The sequence below is a fragment of the Sander vitreus genome, chromosome 14, assembly GCF_031162955.1.
Source record: "Sander vitreus isolate 19-12246 chromosome 14, sanVit1, whole genome shotgun sequence".
Classification (NCBI taxonomy): Eukaryota; Metazoa; Chordata; class Actinopteri; order Perciformes; family Percidae; genus Sander; species Sander vitreus.
Genome location: NC_135868.1, coordinates 18,997,350 through 19,019,076, shown reverse-complemented (window position 1 = coordinate 19,019,076; position 21,727 = coordinate 18,997,350). Strand labels below are relative to the sequence as shown.

The following is a 21,727-nucleotide window of genomic DNA, read 5'->3' as shown; positions in this document are numbered from 1 at the left end:
AATTGGACCTTATAATCATCATCGTGGATTATTATTAATACTGATACATAGCCTCTACGTTATGTATAATCAAAATAATGTCCTATATTTAATAGCCTACATATATTTTTATAACACGAGACCGTATGAAAGTTAAAGCAGGACAAACAACGAAATCACATTCTGTCGGATTAGTTATTTTGTAGTTATGATAACTATTATAGCCAATGACGTGCTGTATATTAGTGTAGCCTGTGATTGAGTGACTGTAGATTACCTAGGTTAATATATTCTACGGTGTATAAAATAAACAAAATATATTAAGCTTTTTTTAAATAAATGATTATTTGTAAAACAGTAGTACGAGAAGGGATAGCCCATACAAGCATGACCTTATATCACCTAACTTACCTCTAGATTACTGGGGTTGTGAGAATTTCTCCCTTGTGTGTTTGTGTGTGTTTGTATGTAAAGTAAATCCCACTCTGCAGCCCTGCGCCATAATGAAATTCATGTCTGCTTGCTGATTGGATGAGAGCGACCAGGCCTGAGTCACATGGGCAAGTTCTTTGGTCCAGAGTAAAAATGGGGTTCGGTGTAAATCTAGGGTGTATTGCTGTCATATATCACGCTACGTCGTAAAAACGACACTGAGGATTCTTGGCCAACAAACCAGAGAGAGAAAAAAAATGAGTTCTTATTATGTGGATGGTCTTCTTAGCAAATATACGGCGGGCAGTTCTCTCTTCCCAAACGTGGAGCGGGCTTCTTGTAGTATTGGACCCAGTGGAGAGGACTATGCCTCGACTCGGACTGCTGCGGCCATCGCGTTTGCACCGTCTCTGTCTGGAGTTTACAGCGTCAATAATGCACCAGTGTACCAGAGCCGCCCCATGTTTACCTCGGGATATGGCATGGGGCAGGACGCGCGCACACTGCACTGCAGCCTGTTTGACCAGAGCCGCCTGTTCACCGACAGCTGCTGCCATCCGGAGCCGGGTCCCCTCACCTCGCCGCCGGACAAACAATACCGGATGTACCCCTGGATGAGAGCATCAGGTATGTGCTGATACTGTTTCTTATGTGCTATTTCAAAGCCCTCAGGTCAATGCTTTTACAAAACATTGGGATACTTACATTTGGCCGTTAGTGGTTCAATTAATTTCGTGAAGCCATTGGTGTTGCATCGAAAGAATCGTAAAACTTTTATTGCGCAACTAATGAGTTCTGCAGCCATAAATTCATTTGGCCAGCTCGTCTGTGTTCAGTACGCAGAGACCTTGCCGCTGGGGGTTTTCTCTGCACTCCTATTACTCTTATAGCCTCTTCTCCCCTTTGTGGTTGTAAAAAAGACCGGCCTGTTGTGTAAATCAGTTTTCTTGCACTCTGCAGCTCCATTTCTAATTGGGTCTGCACTGCAGAGGCTCTGGTATTTTCTGAAACTCGTTCGTACACTTTGCTGAATCAATATGCACCAGTATTGTCTAAAACATAAATAAGTCAAGTGAATTAAGAATGCAAGCAATTTGAAACATTGGCATTTGTTCTTATTTTGAGGGAGAAGGTGTTGGGTCTGTAATCTAATTACTTATGGCTGCTTCGGTGCGCAGAGCATCGCTGGCTTTTAATTGAAAAGCCATGCAGAGTATCAAAGGAGGTTATGGGCCAAACATCCCAGCAGGACCACTTTAAATAGATGCAGAGACATTTAGAAAGAAAAAAACATCCCCTACAGATTTGAGTGTGAGGAGTGTGTTCTGCGAAGAAGTGCGTGTGTATAGGGATATTTAAAAAGAAAATATGAGCCACAATTAATTGTGCAATCACAAATAAATGAGTATCACAATGATTCCAACTACAGGTTTTTACTGTCAGCATTAATTTCAACACCACTTTGATTAGGTGTTGCATCACATTTCATGCTAAAAAAAATATGCATTTTTATTGCAAGTTATACACGTCTTATCTTCCACAGATCCAACCCGAAAGCGGGGGCGGCAGACCTACTCTCGGTACCAGACCCTGGAGCTAGAGAAGGAGTTCCACTTCAACCGGTACCTGACCCGCAGGCGGAGGGTCGAGATTGCCCATGCCCTCTGCCTCTCAGAGAGACAGATCAAAATCTGGTTTCAGAACCGCAGGATGAAGTGGAAGAAAGACCACAAGGAGGAACCGGTGTCGACCCCCGGGGAAAAGGACGGTGATATTCTGGCAGTGCCAGAAGCCGGAGAGCCCAAGGCTGGAGACATCCGGAGCGCCGGTTTGGAGTCAGAAACGGCTGCAAAGTAACGAAAGACCGGAACAGAGAATTAAATCAAAGAAACTCACTGTTTAGTATGAATACGGGATACATCTCAGATGTTTCTCATTTACCATTCATGCACTAAGAGCCTATATGCTGATTAATTGAATGACAGCTGAAGGCCATTATGTAATAAGCATTTAACAGTAGGCTGTGGGTCTGTATTTCACATTTAAACCCAAAATACATAAAGAGGCTCCAGCATGAAAGAGCGATATTGACTACCTTTCCAAACTATATTTTTATATATGTAATACGATATATGTAATTTCCCCTGATTGTACTACTGAATCAACATTCCTTAACGAAAAACTACCTAATATTTTCCTGCTAATATTAAAACACTGACACAAGGAATTCAACGTAAGTTGAAATTGACTGTAGGCTGCATTAATCTATTCTACCTATTCGAGTAATTCTCCTCCACAGAAAGTTGTCTTTTCTAAAGGTAACAATACACTATTGTGCGCAAATGTGCCTAATTTTGAGTACAGCCTAATTAAAAGTGAACTTTTTATTGGTTAAATGCCTCCAACTGTGATTTAGCTGCTTTCATAGATGTCAGTAAGTTTACCGCTGTATCGTTTTTTTTTAAATAAGTATAACTGCTTAACACTTAGAACTTGTTTTCGATACTAATTTACCTCTTATACATCCCAGGATTAACCCACATTTGTTTAGTTTCGGATGGTCTACCTCAGATTCCCAGAAAGTCAACTTGCTTATAATGTAAACCGGAATACCCATTTGTAAATGTTTTGAAGTCTTAGCCGTGTACTTTAAAATGTTCTTGTCTATTATATTAAGAAACAAATTCAGCCTCAAAATTTCACAATTGTATATGAATTGGCTATTGTGATCTTAAATGTGCAAATACTGTGATATATTCAGGTTCAGTGCTTACGTTCTTAATGTGAAGTACAACATGTGAACAAAATAAATATCAAAAGCCCCTGGGAATGTTTTAAATCTGTAAATAAAATAGCTTTTACCTGTCTATTTGTTTGCATGTAATATTTGCCTTCAATATTTTCGAATTTAATATTGTGTAACCACAACAATGATACTAACCACAGTCATTATAACATGCGCCGATTGAGTGACAATATGTTGCTCCCAGTCACCAGTAGGTGCTGTTTAACGTGGCCAAGATTGGGTGGCATGTAATGAAACATGTTGCAGTCCATTATCAGTGTTATACACTTAGGTTGGGGAATGTGAACTATTAGAAAGCGAGATGGGACAGGCTACAGATGAAGGAAATTACTGTTGAACTCTGCATTCCCTCTATCCTCGGTAAGATGGCGCCTGACGGTGACCTGCCCCCTTCCTTCTCTGTCTTCCCCCCCCTCTCACACCCTCCTCTTTCTCCCCATCTCTCCCTCCAGCGCTGGGTCATAAATTCTTTGTTGTTTATGAAAATTTACAACATGGCAATACAACTTTACGACCTGGTTCGTCCTCCTATTGGCCGCAGCTTATCACGTGGCAGGGAGCCGTGAACATGAACTTTTTATACATAATTTCCAATAGCGGAATAGAGAAGCCTTTCATTTAACGGTCTCGGGCTTCCACGCGGCTGTTTTCACCGCGACCTTCTACAATTTTAAACATTTTTTTGGAGTTTGGAGTGTTCTCTCGGCTCGACGCGTTGGAGGTTGCCTTGGGACATGACTGGATCGTTTGTGTGTCCTGCTGTCGTTCTCTTCACGCGTTTGGGCAAGATGCGTGGAAAGAGCCCCGGTGCGTCACTGACCCCTGGGAGCCCCACTTTCCGTCCGGTGACTTGGTACTGCTCGTCGTCACTGCCCGTCTGCACCTGCCAACTCCCTCCCCTCACCTTCCCTGTTTACAAGCAGAAACCTTCACAAGGTAAGACAACTGGAACTTGTCACGGTTTGCTATTTTATCAATTTGCATTGACAAACCACTTAAGCAAATAATAACCAGTTTCATTTGTTCTGTTCAAATTTTGAGGTTTAAATCATCTGAAAGAACTGGTTTCATTTTCAGTTTGTTTTTATTATGATTTGCATGGCAGATCCTACGTGGTAAATCTGATACATCTGGTATATAACATTAGTGTTGCTTTGATCTTCTTGGTTGGTTTTGCATGCTGTCAAGAGCTTTGTTTGTTGTTGGATTTGAATGAGGATGGATTTCGGCTGCAAAATTCATTGGGTGGATGGTGGCCAGAAGATATGCACTTTGACGCCCTCCTGTGGATGCACTGGGGGTATTGTGGTTGCAGTTCTGTCTGTTTCTGCTGAAAATGCCCTACGGTGCAGGCTGGACAGACAAGTTTACCTTTATTTCTACCTTTGTGTCCATGCATAATGCTTGTTATTCATACGTGTGCATGCAGGCCCTGGCTCACTGTACACTGAATTGTTAAATATGCTTGTTTTCAATGAACAAAACATGATTATTTTACAGTTCCAATGACCTTTACTTGATACAGAAGAATCTATGTCTATGGATGTTAGAAAAGTAAAATGTTTCTGTTCGAAAACATTATTTGCACTCTGTGTTTGCACATCGATGTCGTTCACGGTGATCCTTAAGATGGATTTAGCGAGTCTATTCGGCATTGAGACTGCTGTGATTTCTTTCGTGCGATAAATTATTAGTCGATATAATGCAAAATATGGCCGGATTTTTGCAAGATATCAAACGTGCAAGAGTGAATGCATCCGATATATGCTGTTCAGTTCTGTTTTGCTTTTTGCAAAAATACTAGTTTCACATTATCGTATTGTTGGAAAAAAAAGTGTTGAATTGAAAAATGTTTTAATCGTGCTACAGCCGTGCGTAATGATATTCAGACACATTATAAACGTATAATATTTTATTTGTATACTCTTACACACACGAGTGCTGGTGTGTGAGGGAGCCTGCAGAGTGCACTGCCCTCACTGCCTGTTTTTCTGCAGCAGTGGCCCCCTCGCTCCCAGCCCGACATGTTTGACACCAGTGCGCATTCACTTCTTTCATATCCTTGATTCTTATTTAGTTCCTGGGTGTGTCCCTGGCTCGACTCAGGGACATAATTTTCGTGGGAACTTTGTTGCCATTGGCCAGCCATAAATCAGCTGTTGGAGCATGACTGTTTAGCCAACACACACCCCGTAGGTATTCCCTTAGTGTGGGCCCACTGGATGTGGAGCCCAGTATTCACCCTTACTCACATTGTGCCTTTGGGGGTGTATGTTACCGCAAAGGGCGCACATACCTGGAACAGAATAAATAATCTATATCTCACTGTTTTTGTCAGTAACACATGATTGGGCTTGTGCTGGGTGAAGGGGCTGCTGTAGGGAAATAGTATGTGGGGGAAAGCAGAGGACATGCCGCTGCTTTGGAGAGACTAGGGTGCCATAAAAATTCCACAAGGAGAAAACCAAACGGAGGGCGCCGAACAAGGCGTCGCGAATCTGTTTAGGCTGCGTGCTCTGTGCGGTCCTCCTGTTTTTGTACGCCTGCTCAGAATTAACATGGACAATAGTAGATCGTCGACTTACACATCGTGTATTGGCCAAGTTACAATGAGAGACATTTCGTCTGTGTATTTCTAACGCATAGCCAACCTCCCAAAAAAGGTTGTTTAAATGTTTTGATAATAATCATCTTTACTTTGTCTGTCCTGCATTGCAATCGATCGATGCTTTGCAATTTTTACTTCTATCACGTAGAAAGTCTATAGATTATATTTAATTTTTTTTATAAGGAACAGGAAATCATATGACACTGTAGCCTAATGTTAAATAGGGATAGCTTATAGCACAATGCAAACATTAAACATATGAATTATCTGAATATTGTGGCTATTTTACATTCAATATTTCAAATGCACTATCCATTAATTGCTTTGAATATTCCTTTCTCAATTTAAAATATTGTCTATTGTTTCTGCAAAGTGACTGCACAGACCTCCATACTGGGTAGCTGCTTATAGAAACTGTTTTATGTTCTTCTCGATATTGTGTTAATCTTTCACAAACAGGCAATAATAAAAATGCTATTTAATGAGATGTTGACTGTTAAAAAGTCAATATGAACGATGGTTCGCCTTTAAACGACAACATAATAAAGTCGGCTCGCATGCAAAAAGCTTCTATTAATATCATCTGAGAGCTTATTGTTTGGAATACTTCTAAATGTCTATCCTAAAGTAGACAGTATCGTGGCTTTACGTGTGTTCATATATAGCCTATATTTAAAGTTATTCATTCTTCACTGTGTCATAAAGGACAGGCCTTGAATGGCAGTCTGTTATTATTCGGCAATGTTTGGCTTTTATTTCTCCCCAAAAAATTTATTCATTAGACTTTTTCCCCCATAGTAGCTTTTTGGTTGTTTTATGATTATAAGAAAAAGTGTGAAAAAAACGCACCCCAGTTTTGAAAGGGATTTTATTCTATTAACTGTGCACACTATTTGCACTTATCGCCTATCATAACATGCACAACAGCATGTCACTTGTGGTATTGTTTAGGAGCCCGTTGGTTTTTGCCGCAATGGTCGTTAACCTCCGAATGACCCCATGTGGAGCCCACGCCTCAGAAAGCGCCGCAGACAGGCAGTGCAACAGTTGAGCCAGAGGATGGCGCACCACGACAATTCAAAACACCCAAGCCGTGGCTCAGAGTTTGCCCTAGCCACGAGCGCATGGAGGCGCGCACCCCTCACATCCCACCCAGTATTTCCTGCGTGCACGAGTTTACCTCTGGAGGTCACCAAGCAGGATTTACGACTGGTCAACAAAAGCACGTGATACTCCGCCGTACCCCATATTTGGGTGCCTACGTAAGAGAGAATCAAGTCCATGTCCCACTCATTTCCATAATTCATCATAAATTGTGCAAGGGTGCTATAGGACGCGCTAAACCATAAGAGCCACAAATCAAGCACACAGGTCTATGCTATTTTACCTCTAAAATAATAAAAACAACAACAATACCTACAACGAGCAAACGGTGGAATTGTCAACAAATGAGCTCCTATTTTGTGAACTCATTCTGCGGTCGCTATCCCAATGGCGCGGACTTCCAGTTACATAATTATGGAGACCATAATACGGCAAACGACCAATACAGAGACTCAACAGCCATGCATTCCAGCAGGTATGGCTATGGCTACAACGGGATGGACCTAACAGTCGGGCGGACCGGTACCGGACACTTTGTGAGCAGCGAGCAGACACCGGGCTACTCCCCGAGTCACTCAGCGGCGACAACACCCTCGGTGGAGCCGGTCAGGTACAGCCAGTCCGCCAGCAGCACCGGGACATCGTCTCTATCGCCACCACCTGACTCACTACCGTGCTCCTCGGTCGCCACCTCGTCCCCGGTCACCGAGACTCAATCTCAACACCGAGCCGTGAAAAACTCTATAACGAACCCGTGCTCAACCCCGTGCTCGAGCTCGAACGGAGGTACGCTGCTGCTCAGCCGGGACTGTGTGTCCAAAGCTTCCCCTCTCGAGGAAGAGAAGCCTGCGGGAAGCGCACCAACAACTCCTCAAAATGTCACCGACTCAACACAGCCTCAGATATATCCGTGGATGAGAAAACTACATATAAATCATGGTAAATTGTTTTTTTAATGATCTTGTATTGATTTTATAGACCTAGCGTTGCTTTATTGTTTGGTAAAGGTTTTATTATGTTTATATATTTAGACGTTTTAACTATAAGCAAAACAGGCCGGAATTGGACGATTTTAGCACAAAATATATTTATTTTCAAAGGGGCCAAATGCGCCTCTCACCTGTTTGGTATACTATGCTACTGCTTTTCAGTGCTGTCAACATAAACCGCAGGTATACGGGATGATTTGATGATATGACATATTAGGTTTAAGTTAGTTAAAAGTGTATTAGATATACAGTATGCGGGATATACGCGTTTGTGTTTATTTGTTTTTAAGGTCAAATAGCCCACATTTTCATCAGTTTACTGTTTTAATACCTTTTCGCAAGGAGGTGCAGTTGAAAATGTGTCTATCTTACTTTGCTACTGGTTGTTTTTAATAATTTTGGGATCTATGAAGCCTCATTTAAAACTTAGTCGTGTGCCAACTTTTGAGCCATCTCTACCTGCAGAAACTAAACAGCCTGATAAAAAGAAATGTAGTCAAAAAAAGTTGCTGCACTTTAAATGTTTACATCTACTGCATCTTATATGTGTTTCCCCCTCTCCTTCTCTACAAGATTTGTCAGGACCAGAGGGGAAGAGAGCCAGGACTGCATACACCCGGTACCAGACCCTGGAGCTAGAGAAGGAGTTCCACTTCAACCGGTACCTGACCCGCAGGCGGAGGATCGAGATTGCCCATGCCCTCTGCCTCTCAGAGAGACAGATCAAAATCTGGTTTCAGAACCGCAGGATGAAGTGGAAGAAGGACAACAAGCTGAAGAGCATGAACATGGCGGCTGCAGGCGGGGGAGGCTACAGGCCTTAATATGCACTCCTCTACCCCTGATAGCGAGCACTCTAAAAAAAAATAAAACAAAGATTGTCATATCAACTTCTCCTCCTATTTGAAAAAGCGCGAGAGACTTGTGAACGGTCTGTGTGCGGGACAGGGGACACCCCATAGGTCCACTGTATGTCGAACCACCGTCCCATTATATTCCTTAATATTTCCTTTTTATTTCCACCGTGGTTATGCGTATGTGAGTAAAAATATGCATCATGTACAGTTCTGTCTAGATTTAGTAGAAAAAGAAACAAAATAAATGTTTGTTTAAATTATTTCTTGTTCAGACGAAAAAATTAAATAAAAACGTCAAAGCTTGAAATGCTACCTAACTACCGCAAAACAAAAACAAACAAAAAATCCAGTAAAAGTTGTGTGCTGCACTCAGAACAATAGGGTTGAGGTTGAGCTGCCTTTGTGTTTGGCTTTTGTTTTCTATGTATGTACTGTATGTATTTATTTGTTTAATGTATTGTACCAACTTGCTTCCTAAAGTAGAGCCAGCAGAGACGTAAGCCTTGTGTGGTTATTGTGTGCGTTGTATGGACAGAGGTGCCGATTCAGTCTTGTATGTACAGTAGCTGTGCCTTGCATCTTTTTTTTTCTTCTTTTGCTTCTGTTTGCGTTGTTTACCTGGGAGCAACATCTTTAGTAAAAGCGTATGTTGTCTTTGTTTTCTCTAGCTGTTTTTATGTGGAGGGTCCCCACAGTACATTCCATTGCCTATACGTATAACTCCATCGTGGTTAGCTTTTTGTAAATGTTTTTGAAAGACTGGAAGTCAAGAATATACTATAATAACAATAATGCTGACGATGATGGCCATTATAATAAACTTTCTACTGGAACGGCAACATTACATTGAGTGTTCGTTTTTGTAAAATATTCAACAGAGTCAGAGTTTGCGGTTTGGTCTAAAATCATTAAGCCACCTGTATGAGCTCTCAAAAAAATATCTAAGTTTCCTCAAGTTAAATCTTTGAATTCAACAGGTCCCCCTTGAATTAAAGCTTCATGCTTTACTCACCTTGCTGTGGGGTGGGGAGGGGGGGGGGGTGGGGGGCTTTGGGGGGGGTCCTTGGCCACTCACCGGCTCCAGTGGCCGGGCGTCCCCTTGTGTACAGGCTCCTGGGCTATTCCCGGAGAATCAGCTCGACTTTTCAAGCTGTAAACTTTATTAGGGCCGATCCTGGCTCTCTGACATTTGGGTGCTAAATGAATGGGGGGTTTTGTCTATGAATTAGATCGTAAAAATCATCCGGAGCGCGGCCAGATAGGCTCACTGGCCATAAACGGTCACGTGGTAGCCATTAAAGTAAGTTTTATGGTTTTGGGGAGTTGACAGTATATTGCACATAACATATAATCGCACTGACGGCGAGGCTTCGACTGACTCTCTCTTTGCAGGCTGTAAGTGTTACTTGACCGGTACAGACTGTCTCTATTGCTCAGTCTGCCTCAGTATGGACCGGACGCTCTCCAGGATTAGGACCGCGTCTCTGGGTAAGTTTCTGCAGACTATCCGGTAGCCCGAGAACAGCCAGCCTGTGTTAAACAGCCTCATTATTGTATTCGCTCCCTTTATCTGTCCCTATTAGTCCATTACGCTAATTTGTCAGTTGTGTAGCGCTGAATACTGGTCTCGGCAGATGTTGCGCAGGGTTGGGTCCGGCTCATGGCTATTTAATTGCTTCCTTCCCCGCGTAACTTGTTTCCCTCCATCTGTGGTGTAACTCATAATCCGTTTTTACATGTTGGATAATTATCTCTATGTCCATTTCCACCCCCACAAACTTCTAGTTGTTGTCGTTTTATTACACTGGAGGATTCACAGACCGTGAACCAGAAAGTTTCCAAGGGATGTTTGGAGATTTCCTTGATAAAGTTAAGCGCTAATGCAGGCCTACATATTTACAGCTAGCTCCGTTTGATTGGATTCTATATGTGCTGATGACTTTTGGAAGTTAGGTCCATCCCTGAAAAAAAAAGTTGCAGTTGTTGTTTTGCTGATCGCTGTGCTCCACATGTTAGCACCGTGAATGGCTTTAAGACGGGCTGTAAACAGTGTCAAGTAAACACAACATGGGAACAAACAGCAGCAGGGAGACATTTGAAAAGGAATTCCGTTTTGTGTCAGCCACCTCGTTTTGTGTTTGGGGTTGAAAAGTTCAGATGACCTCTTAAAAAGTCACTCTCGCTTTGTGGTGACCTCTTGTCCCATCAGTGCCGAGGCGAAACCATGTAGCAGCAGACCTTGATTCCCAAAAAACATGGACTGAAAATGGGGGGAAAGAAATTTCTAATAAGTTTTTTTTTTATTTTTTTTTTATGTTTTTTCAACTAAAGTAAAAGTACTCGATGCGCCCGTTTTCCTGGCCAAATATTAAAACCACAAAAAAAAAAAAATATTTATTTTGTATTTTTTGAATATAACTATTTGAGTCTCATGAGTTTTGGTCAGCAAACAAACTTGCAAATAACCATCCAGCTTCTTTTTTTTAAGTTATTATCTGGGCAGATTTGCAAAGGTTACATTGTCCGCCAGCCATCATAACTTGCATACCAAGTTTTATTTTGGGTGTAGAGAACTACACCATAATATCTAGAATCCGTACAGTTATTCAACGTAAATCTTTCAAAAACTTCTTAAATCCATTTTCACCCAGGCTGGTTTGGAATTTAAAATCTGGTCATATTTTTAAAATAAATTCCTGCCAGACTAGGTGGAATTCTACAAAAAATGATTTGATGTTTTCCTCTTCTTCAGCAAACATCATGCCGTTTTTGGGCAGCACTGATTGTGAATTCGCCAGAATAATCCATACTGCTGATATCCCTCGCTTTATTATACATTTTGCTCATTGTTAATGCAAAGAATCCGCATCTAAATAAAATACGGGGTTTACACTCTTTCCTGTTTGGTTTTAGACACTGGAAATAGAACAGGACACACAGATAGTGCGGCTATTTGGAAATTAAAACCCATGCCAATATTTCAAATGGAGATATTTCGACAGGGCCCCATGTGCGGCATACTGCCAGGCAGAGAGAGAGAGGCGCTGTAGGTTCATCTGGAGGTCAGCCACAGCACCAAGATAAATCTGCATCCTCTCAGAGCCACCAGCAGAGCTCGCTTTAGGCCAAGTTCACTGTCACACTGCTGTATGGAGAGAGGGAAACCACTCACACATCCACGGTATACCGCGTGCACACACGCCTTCACGTTAATGACACGTTTGCCTAAAGCAATAATGCGTATAAATGAATTTACCGAGGGACACAGAGCCTGTGGTAACATCCTGCACTGGAGGAAAAGACTATGTGAAGAGATAGAGGGGGTGTCTAACTTTAAGTGTTGCCTCCAACAAAGACTTTTGGCTGCTTTGGTTGCTCTATAACGTTAATGAATGATTTGCATATTTTACGGCCCTATTAGTCTTGAGTGGGAGCCTATTGGATTTATTTTTTCACTCCCTCGTTGGAATCATCATAAAGCCACAATTGCATTTTAGTTCTTGTGCTGGCATCTTCTGTAATTATGAAATTTGGGGAAATGATCATCGTGATGGCAAGAGATGCACATTGTTCAAATCAATTTTTCGTTTCGAGAGGGCAGATATCTCACTAGGCTGGGACAGATGAGAGCGAGATAGCTGCAGAAGAGGAGGAAACATTGGGGTCAAAAGTTTACGCGCTGAACAAGTCTCCGTCATCTGTTCACTCGGAGCTTGATGCCAGCCTTATAATAGCGATCTTGACTCTCCACACAAAAGACAGAATAGCTTTGAATTACATATGTTGCACGGTGCACTCCAGGTGAACCCTGAAAGCGCTGTGACCTCGCGTTTGGGACCGGGGGAGGGGACCCCCCACCCGTCCCCAGCAACAAGATTGAGTGGCTGGCGTTTTATTAGGGCGGTTGATTGGTGAATTTCCTTTGAATAAATTGCATTTGATATGTTTAGGGACGAGGGCAAAATTTGCATTTTGAGGATTGATACTCTCGACCCGGTCACAGGGTAATGGGAAGGCCCACAGTCCCCGATTTGAGCCCCCGGACCCCTTAAAAAACATTTAGCCCCTCTCTTCCTGATCCGCTGAATAGAAACCTTTTCAGAAAACAGAAATGGCACAGATGTTTCTGTGAATCGCAGAAAAAAAACAACATTTTTGGTAGCAATATATAGGCTACTAGGCCCTATGTTTTTTTTACTGGGCCTACTGTATTTAACCTCTTTGGAAAATGCAGCTGTTTCTCAAAACAAGCTAACATATTGAACCTTTGGTTGTAGGTGTGAATCCCTCATGCAAATAAAAGTGAAAAATTGTATTTATTATTTTATGCTTAAAAGCCAAAAACTGGCTCTCCGCTGGCTCGCAGAACTTCTTATATGCAACCGGCAACATAACACACAGGATCGAACAACAGTTTGTTTAAAATAGACTCTTTTTCTTCAATTTAAACCTAAATAATAAAGATCCCCTTGACAAAAATGACCAACAAAATCTGACTATATTGGCACTTTCGATTTCATGAACTTTCTATTGTCATCTTAACAGAAAATGAAGAAACTTTCAAAATCATATTCTATTTGTAATAGCCTATATCTAGACTTATTGTAGACGCATAACACACATTGCGCGGCACAATAGAGGTTTTTGCACTTTGTAAAGTGTTGAAATGTCTAAACAATGTTGAATAAATTTCACAGAAGGCGATTTATTTCTTCATTCCCAACTTTATTATATTTAAAAGTAAAAGCTCGTCGATGAAGAATGGAATCGACCCGATAGACAGCAAGCGCTTTCACACAAAATCAAAGCGCTAAATGTTATAACTTCATACAGGGTTATTTATCATTTTAGACAAAAATCATAATTTCATATGTTTTAATTCAAACGATGGCAGTCTGATTATAGTCCACAATCCAACTTATTTAACCTTTTAATAATATATAACTTAAGTCAGACGCTTTAGCTTTTGTTTTTTGGAAACATTAGTTGTGTCGTTCTTGTCTGGAATATTCTGGGACACAACAGCCTCTTTACGTAGAGGAATAAGGAAGTTGTCCGTGCACTTTCTGAAGGATGTAGCTGCTTTTGTTCGCCTCTTTTAAGCATCGTTGAAGGCTTGAAGGTCACTAGTGGTGTAATCAAAAGCTTGTAGCTGTAGATGAAAGCCATAGCCCTTTGTGAACGCTCAGTCCTTGCTGTAAAGTGGTGGAAAGGACACTCAAAAGTGACAAACTGTAGAAAAGAAACATGTTTTACCATATATATTACCAGTGCTTACCTATATCAAAATGTTTCCATAAAGGTATGAAAGGTGTTTTCTGGCCCGAATCCTTGGCACATCTTGAATGCAGAGAGGATTTTTTATCCCGCCGTGAGAGCTCCGTATGGAGCAGAGACCTTGTGAGAGCCATCTGCAATCTGTCACTATCGTCACACCACTTCTCTGATAATATAAATTTACAGTAAACTGTCAGCATGATGTATATTGGTTAAATAGACCTTCACCTCACAGTTTATGTTCTGAAAGGGGACACCGTGATCTGGCTGTTAGATTATTATAAGCTAAAATACAATCTCTAACAAAAGGCTGCAACGGGGTTTGTTCACGTTAAGAGCAACATGGGTCTTTACATTTAGTGGAAAATTAGTTAGATAAGCTAGTTTAAAATAGTTTCCTTTTACTAAAATGGCCAGTTGGAGGATTGTTATCCTATTGTACTTTGTGCGTCTTGTATTGTTCGAGAGATTTCCAGATGCTTTATTGCATTCAAACATACAGCTGCACCTTGCAGGTCTGGACTAGATAACGGAGGTATTACCAGGACTGTTATCTAAAATGCTTCTTTTTGTTGCACTTAATATGAGTCTTGTATCATAATAATATGTATTAATGAAGTTGTTCACACATGAAACATAGAAGAAAAAGTAGTCCTAGCAACAAGTACAATGAACTGTAAAGCAGAGTAAGTGGATAATAGCTAAGCTGATCTGGCCCATATTTACACAGGGCCTATAATAGAATGACAGCAGACTGTAAATTTAGATATGATGTGAAGTCGTCTTACCGCTGACATTATGTTGACATATTGCCTCTCAGGTGGTCTCTTGGCTTGAGTTAGGTGCGAGAAAACCTGTAAGATACACAAGATAGTAGCAGGTCTGCCTCACAGCAACAGTGTGCCAACATGAAAAAAGTCAATTTTTTTTAGAGGAAACAACTGAGGCCTGCCTCTGGTTGCTGTGGGAAAAAAAGAATCCACCTGCTTTAAGTCATCTGCATCCGAAAACTAGAGGTTCAGTGGTGGAGAGCACTTCAAAAAAATAAAAAATCTAATGCATTCAATATTAAATATATGAGCCAATCTGCAGCAGGTTTCTATAGATGCAAGATCCCATATTCCACATATCCTAACACATAGTTCGACGTCTGATTTTCTAGATAGGTTGAAGTTTTTTTGCACATTTTTAAAATCCTTTGGGAACCTTCCTAGGTGCTGACCCACGCTAAGTGCTCCCCCAACTCCCCAGAGTTGAACAGACCCAGCAAAACTGAAGTCCAAGTCCGGGGTGAACCCGAGGTCACTGCGTCTAACAGATATGAAAATGTCGCCTCTTTGGAAAAAAGGGCACGCCTTGTTGTTTAACAAAGACTGTCAATGGGCAAGATTAATCAGAAACAAAATGGAAACGGTGTCACTTTGGGGTCAGGCAGAAGTTATCTCTGTTTAGAGGAGCGAATAGAATAGGGGGGGACCAGAAAAAAAGAAAAAAGGAGAGAAAAGAAACCTTTCAATATTTCCGAAGTTTGGCCTCTTGTTTCTTCGTGCAGAGGCCTTGTTGACGTGGACAGTGTGGATCAGCTTTGTGAAGAGCTGCTGGGACACATATACAGTGTGGACATGGACACCTCGGACATGGGGAGGAAACAGGACCTGGACGTGATGGCTGATGACGAGGAGCACGGTCAGAGACTTTATATTTTCTCCCTTGGAAAGATGCAGGTTTTTTTTATTTTTATTTTTATTAAATATTGACATATATATAGGCGTAATTACCTAAAATAATTACATTAAATAATGTTGATATTGCTATGCTTTATTATGCCTTAGAATATTTTCTCCTTTACATTTTTAGTACCCCCTCTCATCAAAACATATTTTAGTTACAACACATAACAATGTTATTGTCTTGGTTGTTTTTAATAAAGGAAACGCAGGAGAGACATATTAAGATATTGCATATTTGTATTGAAATGTTGGAAAATTGTTTGTAGATTTATTTAATACATATTTCCAAATTTAATCAGATTTGGAAAATTGTATTGGATGTGATAGTGTATGCTTTACAGGGCAATTCTGGTATGTCTTACTGTCAATTGTCTATGCTGATTAAAATCCTACGCTTTGGTTTGCATGTGGCTTTAATGTAAGGTACGTGTCCTGAAAGTGTCTGGCCAGTGTTTGGATGTTCTTTTCAATGGAAGTTCACATAGGAGAACTGATAATACGTGATGGCCGTGCGATCAGAGCCAGATCACTTTGATGTGGTTCAAACACAGAGCAAAAATAGCTTGAAATTATTTCTATGTCCTGGCAAATTGCAGAAAACAACCGTTTTCACAATTCCACTCATGAAATGAGGAACAAGTGGCATTGTGCATACGCAGGCGTGCAATGTGAGAGATGAGTGTTTTCTGTTGTTTTTGTCATAAGCGAGTATTCACCAGGTTTCATTGATGCACAAGTCATATACTTTTTATGCAGGCTTGTCTGTCCGCAGAGCAGCGTCTCGTCAGGGCACAGTTTTCTTTTTCGATCATTTGAATAGGCTGATGTACAACATTACAGTGTCTACTGTTGTGTTGGCAGTTTTTGTTTCCATGTTCATCTCTTTATTAGGATTCATCCCGTTTAAAACTCCAAGAATCGATATTGACGTCACTAATACAAATATTCCTTTGTTTGTGATAACCTTTATTTTGTCAGGGCTTGAATTTCATATCAAGTTTCTGTTATAGAGGATGTTTTCACATGCAGTAAAGCCTCACCCAAATAAGTTTGGCCCCATGCAGTAAACAAGTTAGTTGATTGGTTTTGCTTTATATACTGTGATTTAATAAGGAAAACATCAACGTAAGCCAGTCCGAGCAGTGTTGGTGGTACCAATGCCATGCTTTCCATTGGTTCCTGTTTACATGATGCCCACAGGACAGGCTGTGATTGGTGGCGCTCCACACGTGACCAGGCAACTTTGTACATTTGACAGGGAGTAGGAGGGTTTTGTGGAGATCAGAAAAACGACAGCGCGATAAAAATTAGTATTGTTGCACTTCACAAATTAATGACCATGAGTTCCTACTTGATAAACTCCAACTATATCGAGCCTTCCTTTCCTCCATGCGACGAATATCAGCAGAGCGGATACATCCCCAACCCCGGTGATTACTACGAGCGGCCAAAAGATACGGGCTTCCCCCTTCACGACGAGCCATCCTATCCGAGGTCAAACTATACGGAATCGGGCTACGATTACGGAAACGTTCCCGCCACCGGACTCGATGATTTCGGCGAGGGGCATCACGCCCAGCCGCAACCGGTTCCACAGAGCCACGGTCCTCGCCTCACCGCGGCCCCAGACGGTGGCGCAGGGGCAAACGCCAGCAAAGACTGCAGCCTCGCCAGTGAGGTATATCCCGGCGTAGCGAAGGGCAAGGAACCGGTGGTCTATCCTTGGATGAAAAAGGTCCACGTTAACAACGGTGAGTTATCTTCCCGGTTAAATAGCAGAACCACTGAGAAACAACCACTGGAACATACGCAAGCCTATTGAGGCAGCACTAGTAGCACCCCTTACAACAGCAATTTACGACTATCGAGCAGCAGGGTCGGTAATTAAGGACCCTCGTAAATTTTATTGCCTGTGTTTGTCTGTCGGGGCCATGCGCCTTTGTTGCTTCTTAACCCAAACTACCTCCACCACTGGAGCCGAGCCAAACTGTAATACCCAACCCCGCTGTTTTGTTAATCATATCTATGCTTGATATGTCCCTGGATGCGAGTGCTTGTACATTCGGCATCTCCACATTAAGGTCATGTCCGTAAACTGTAACAAGGCAGAGAGTAAAACAAACAGAGCGGCTGTGATTTCCCACTAAACCCAGTAATGTTATATCGTTTTTCAACCTTTTAATGTGTCCATTGGAGGAACTATGGGTTTGGGATAAACGCTATCAGCCTGCATGTAACACCTGCTTGCTTGCCTGTGTATGGCTTTTTTTTTTTCTTCCTCCAGTCAATCCCAATTACACTGGAGGAATGCCCAAGAGGTCCCGCACTGCCTACACCCGCCAGCAGGCTCTGGAGCTGGAGAAGGAATTCCACTTCAACCGGTACCTGACCCGGCGCAGGCGGGTGGAGATTGCGCACACCATGTGTCTGTCCGAGCGCCAGGTCAAGATCTGGTTTCAGAACCGGAGGATGAAGTGGAAGAAGGAGCACAAGCTTCCCAACACCAAGATCCGCTCCTCCAGCTCGGCGTCGTCCTCAGCCTCGGGGGCCCAGCAGCAGCAGATCAAAACAGGCCAGCAGCTTGTTCCCACGCCGTGCACCGCAGGTCTATAATAGTGCCTGAATGAACTCCATCCCACAAAAACCCAATCCAGACTGAGATGGCAAATATCACAAGTGGAATTTGATGGACCGATACTCAGTATTTTACACACATGGTGTTCTCTCTTTCACCTTGCCTCTGCCATTGGGCCCCTGTCACGTCCTTTGTACCCTTTCCCTCTCCGGTCGTTCTCGCCCTCTTCATATAAGCTTGAAATCCACCTTTATTTGCCAGGGTGGCAACTGAAGTGTTTATATATTTGTTTATTATTATGAAAGAAGGATAACGCACATGCAAACGCAGGACTTGGATCAAAAATGTATCATTACAGTTTAAATTGAGTGAGGTAAAAGTAATTTTGAACTCATTCTTCTATGTTTTTTGAGTATTGATTTTTTATTTTATTTTTATTGCTCATGAAAGGCTCTAATATACTTGAAAAGGATATTTAGTGAGACTCTAGATGCCTGTTAAAAAACCAGACGGCTGTTTTAGAGGTATGGCATCAGTCAGAGTAACTGTAGTTTGTGTGTTTGAGTGGGTTGGTTTACTGTTGAATGTAGTCCAGGTGACTTATACATTTAATGTACATAGGCAAATCATAATGAAGGCACAATAAGGAAAGCATTACGTCAAGTAGAATTCTGTTTGTTAGTGTTGTAAGGTCTAGGTTTATTTGTGCTAGTCCGTCCCATGTTGTGCTGTGTTCTAAACTGTGAATATTTGTGTGTGTTTTGTCTCAGTAATGACCGTTGTGATGTAGGCTAGTGTAGGCTCAATCTGTCTTTGTGAAATAAATATGTCCTTCACTTAATAAGGTTGACTTGGCTTTGGATATTTTGTCATCGCAAATACTGATTTGATTTTTGAAGCAAGCACGTATTAACCATGCTTTCTTAAAAAAATAGATTCCTAATTTGGGGGCTTGCATTTTCAAACTCGGACATTTTATTGTCATGGTGTTTGTTTTCATTACACTACGTGGACGTTTTTAAAAACTTCTATTTAAAGCATTTAAATGAGCTATCCAATGTTTGGAGATGCGTGCGTAAAATTGTGATTGTGACTCCGAGCATTGGACAATTTACTACGCCACACTCATAATACTTGTCTTTTTTTTTACTTCATCTGAATATAATGAAAATATATTTGCTATATTTGAGGTTATTTGCAGAGATTATTACCTTGTTACTCAGTGCGCAAAGTTGCGCAGTATCTCTTAAAGTAAGATTTACACAGAGGGAAACCGTTCCAACATTTTCAGGTGGGCAACCTATTCAGAATGAAGTATGTCCTACAAAACGTTCCCCCATCTGCAACAAAATGCGTAAAATGTGAAGATGTTTCTGACTGCATTATGTCCTTTAATGCTCAACTAACGCGCGCATTTTCGTTGGAATTTAAGAGGCAGATATCAGTGTTGCAGGCTTTGCTTCTGAGCCGGGAATCAAATACCCAAATTGTTAAATGTATCCGGCCTTGCATATTGTTCTTTCTCGCCATTATAAGGAGATCTCAGCCAACCTTAGTGCACCAGAGTGTGAGTGTTGGTCACTACCTGCTATTTCCAAACAATAGAGAGTTCAACCAGGGGACACTGCCGACTCTGGCCAATCACCGGCTCAGAGTACTTCTTCTGACCCCTGACCTTTCGACACACAATGTTCAGATCATACATCAGTGCTGAGACCTCCGCGAGCTTTTTCTTCTCATTTAAGATTTACCCAGAGACCGCGCGTAAACAAAAACGGTGTTTAGGTGTGAATCTGAGGCATGAATTTCCCCAAACTTATTTTAAGAGACAGCTACTCTGCAATATATCACAGAAACACCCCTGCCAGGCCGTGTAAACAGGGCAGATATGAGCTGAAACATGCTGGCTTTGTGCATGTAATTTAGTATGATTTTCAATATATTTACGCACTGATGGTTTCGGTTATATATATGTCAATAATAGCATAATTAATATGTTTGCAATGCATTTAATAGTAAATTAGATAAAACTGACATTAACCAAAATTCCCACAGAAAAAGCCAGAGAGTGACAGACACAGTCAGAATTTACACCAACAGTATTCTATCCTTGTTGGTACAGTTTTTGTTGCATCTTTCACGACACTACTTTGTTTGCATTAAAAAAAAAAAGAATCCTGCAGAAATGTTAAACCTGTCTTTGCGTATACTCTTCAGCCCTCTGGTCAGCACTTGCTGCAGACATGGAAGCTGTGCAGAAGATGGCGTTGAAGCTGATTGGCACAGGTTTTGCGCAGACTCCAAGAAGGCCAACTGGTTAAATTACAAGATTTTAAGTCATTTGATTCGCGAATAGAGGTCACTTCCAATGTACTGAAATTTTAATTCGCCTGTCCACGTGACTTGTTGAATAATGAATACCCCGGGGTCAGAAATAGATCTGAAAATCTGCCTTATTTTCATTTGAAGTGATCCTCTGCAGGGTGCGAGTCAGATCTCTTTTCCCCTGACAGAACTCTGTCCGCTGGACACAGACCGTCATGACTTGTGAGTAGATTTGGCTGTTTTTTTTACCTCTTAAATTTAACTACAAAAACTGCTATAAAATATCCCGGAAGTGCAAGTTCGTTTCATGTTTCTTCTGGTGCATTTGTCCTCCAGCTATTTCTGCAGAGTTTTGAGCTTGCTATACAATCTGCTTATTAAACTCAAACAATCTTATTTTTTAATTTGATTGCAAAACACTTAAATCTGCATAAACTATGTACATGTATTACATATATGTATGTATTTTGTGCTTAAACGTTAAACCATACTCAAACTATGTATCATATTGGACCTCTCAGTGAATATGATACAGGACAGCAGGTCAATTTTTCCATAACTTTTTAAATCTTCAAACCAAGACAAATTAGGATGATAAAATGTAAACTTCATTTAAATGTTTTAAAAGACTAAATCATTTTGCAAATTTGTTTAATATAAATGTCAACTTTAAGTGATTCTATTACACCACACTCAGAAAAGTGTCAGCTGCACCTATTTTTTGTTTTGTTTTATCTCTGCAGGGACATGTTTAGTACCACTTCATTTTAATAATAACGAAAAGAAGCAACAGTCTGGATTTATGTTTGCAACCTTTACCTCAAGAACATGGAACAAACTTTCTTGCTGTTTTATGGATTTTGACAGTGGGACGTTTACTATGTGTTAGCAAATGTACTAAATGTAATGTATTCATGTATTCATTTCACTGTTGAATATACAAATGAGAGTACGTCCTATTTAAACAACAGAAACATTGCACAGGGCTGATCTGTTGCTTGAAAGAGCCTTTCAATGAGAGTGAACACAATAGTCAATTTAGCCA

The 21,727-nt window shown here is 41.2% G+C and overlaps 3 protein-coding genes across 3 annotated transcripts; all 3 read left to right on the top strand.

The window, feature by feature from the left end:
• Nucleotides 1-592: 592 nt before the first annotated feature.
• LOC144528978 (homeobox protein Hox-A7-like) lies at nt 593-2,273 on the top strand. The gene is made up of 2 exons (XM_078267884.1): nt 593-1,038; nt 1,955-2,273. The coding sequence occupies exons 1-2, from the start codon at nt 669-671 to the stop codon at nt 2,266-2,268; spliced, it is 684 nt and encodes a 227-aa protein (XP_078124010.1). The 5' UTR covers nt 593-668; the 3' UTR covers nt 2,269-2,273.
• Nucleotides 2,274-7,117: 4,844 nt separating this feature from the next.
• Nucleotides 7,118-9,614, top strand: hoxa5a (homeobox A5a). Its single transcript, XM_078267549.1, has 2 exons — nt 7,118-7,868; nt 8,492-9,614. Exons 1-2 carry the CDS (start codon nt 7,274-7,276, stop codon nt 8,740-8,742), a joined length of 846 nt encoding a protein of 281 aa, XP_078123675.1. The 5' UTR covers nt 7,118-7,273; the 3' UTR covers nt 8,743-9,614.
• Nucleotides 9,615-17,008: 7,394 nt separating this feature from the next.
• On the top strand, nt 17,009-19,207 carry hoxa4a (homeobox A4a). Its single transcript, XM_078267845.1, has 2 exons — nt 17,009-17,533; nt 18,067-19,207. The coding sequence occupies exons 1-2, from the start codon at nt 17,116-17,118 to the stop codon at nt 18,393-18,395; spliced, it is 747 nt and encodes a 248-aa protein (XP_078123971.1). The 5' UTR covers nt 17,009-17,115; the 3' UTR covers nt 18,396-19,207.
• Nucleotides 19,208-21,727: the final 2,520 nt, after the last annotated feature.

What these genes read in the sequence shown, in the direction of transcription:
- LOC144528978 (XM_078267884.1), top strand. Translation starts at nt 669, where the DNA reads ATGAGTTCTTATTATGTGGATGGTCTTCTTAGCAAATATACGGCGGGC. An exon ending in CCCCTGGATGAGAGCATCAG is followed by an intron (nt 1,039 to 1,954) that starts GTATGTGCTGAT and finishes TATCTTCCACAG; the next exon opens with ATCCAACCCGAAAGCGGGGG.
- hoxa5a (XM_078267549.1), top strand. Translation starts at nt 7,274, where the DNA reads ATGAGCTCCTATTTTGTGAACTCATTCTGCGGTCGCTATCCCAATGGC. An exon ending in AAAACTACATATAAATCATG is followed by an intron (nt 7,869 to 8,491) that starts GTAAATTGTTTT and finishes CTTCTCTACAAG; the next exon opens with ATTTGTCAGGACCAGAGGGG.
- hoxa4a (XM_078267845.1), top strand. Translation starts at nt 17,116, where the DNA reads ATGACCATGAGTTCCTACTTGATAAACTCCAACTATATCGAGCCTTCC. An exon ending in AAAGGTCCACGTTAACAACG is followed by an intron (nt 17,534 to 18,066) that starts GTGAGTTATCTT and finishes TTCTTCCTCCAG; the next exon opens with TCAATCCCAATTACACTGGA.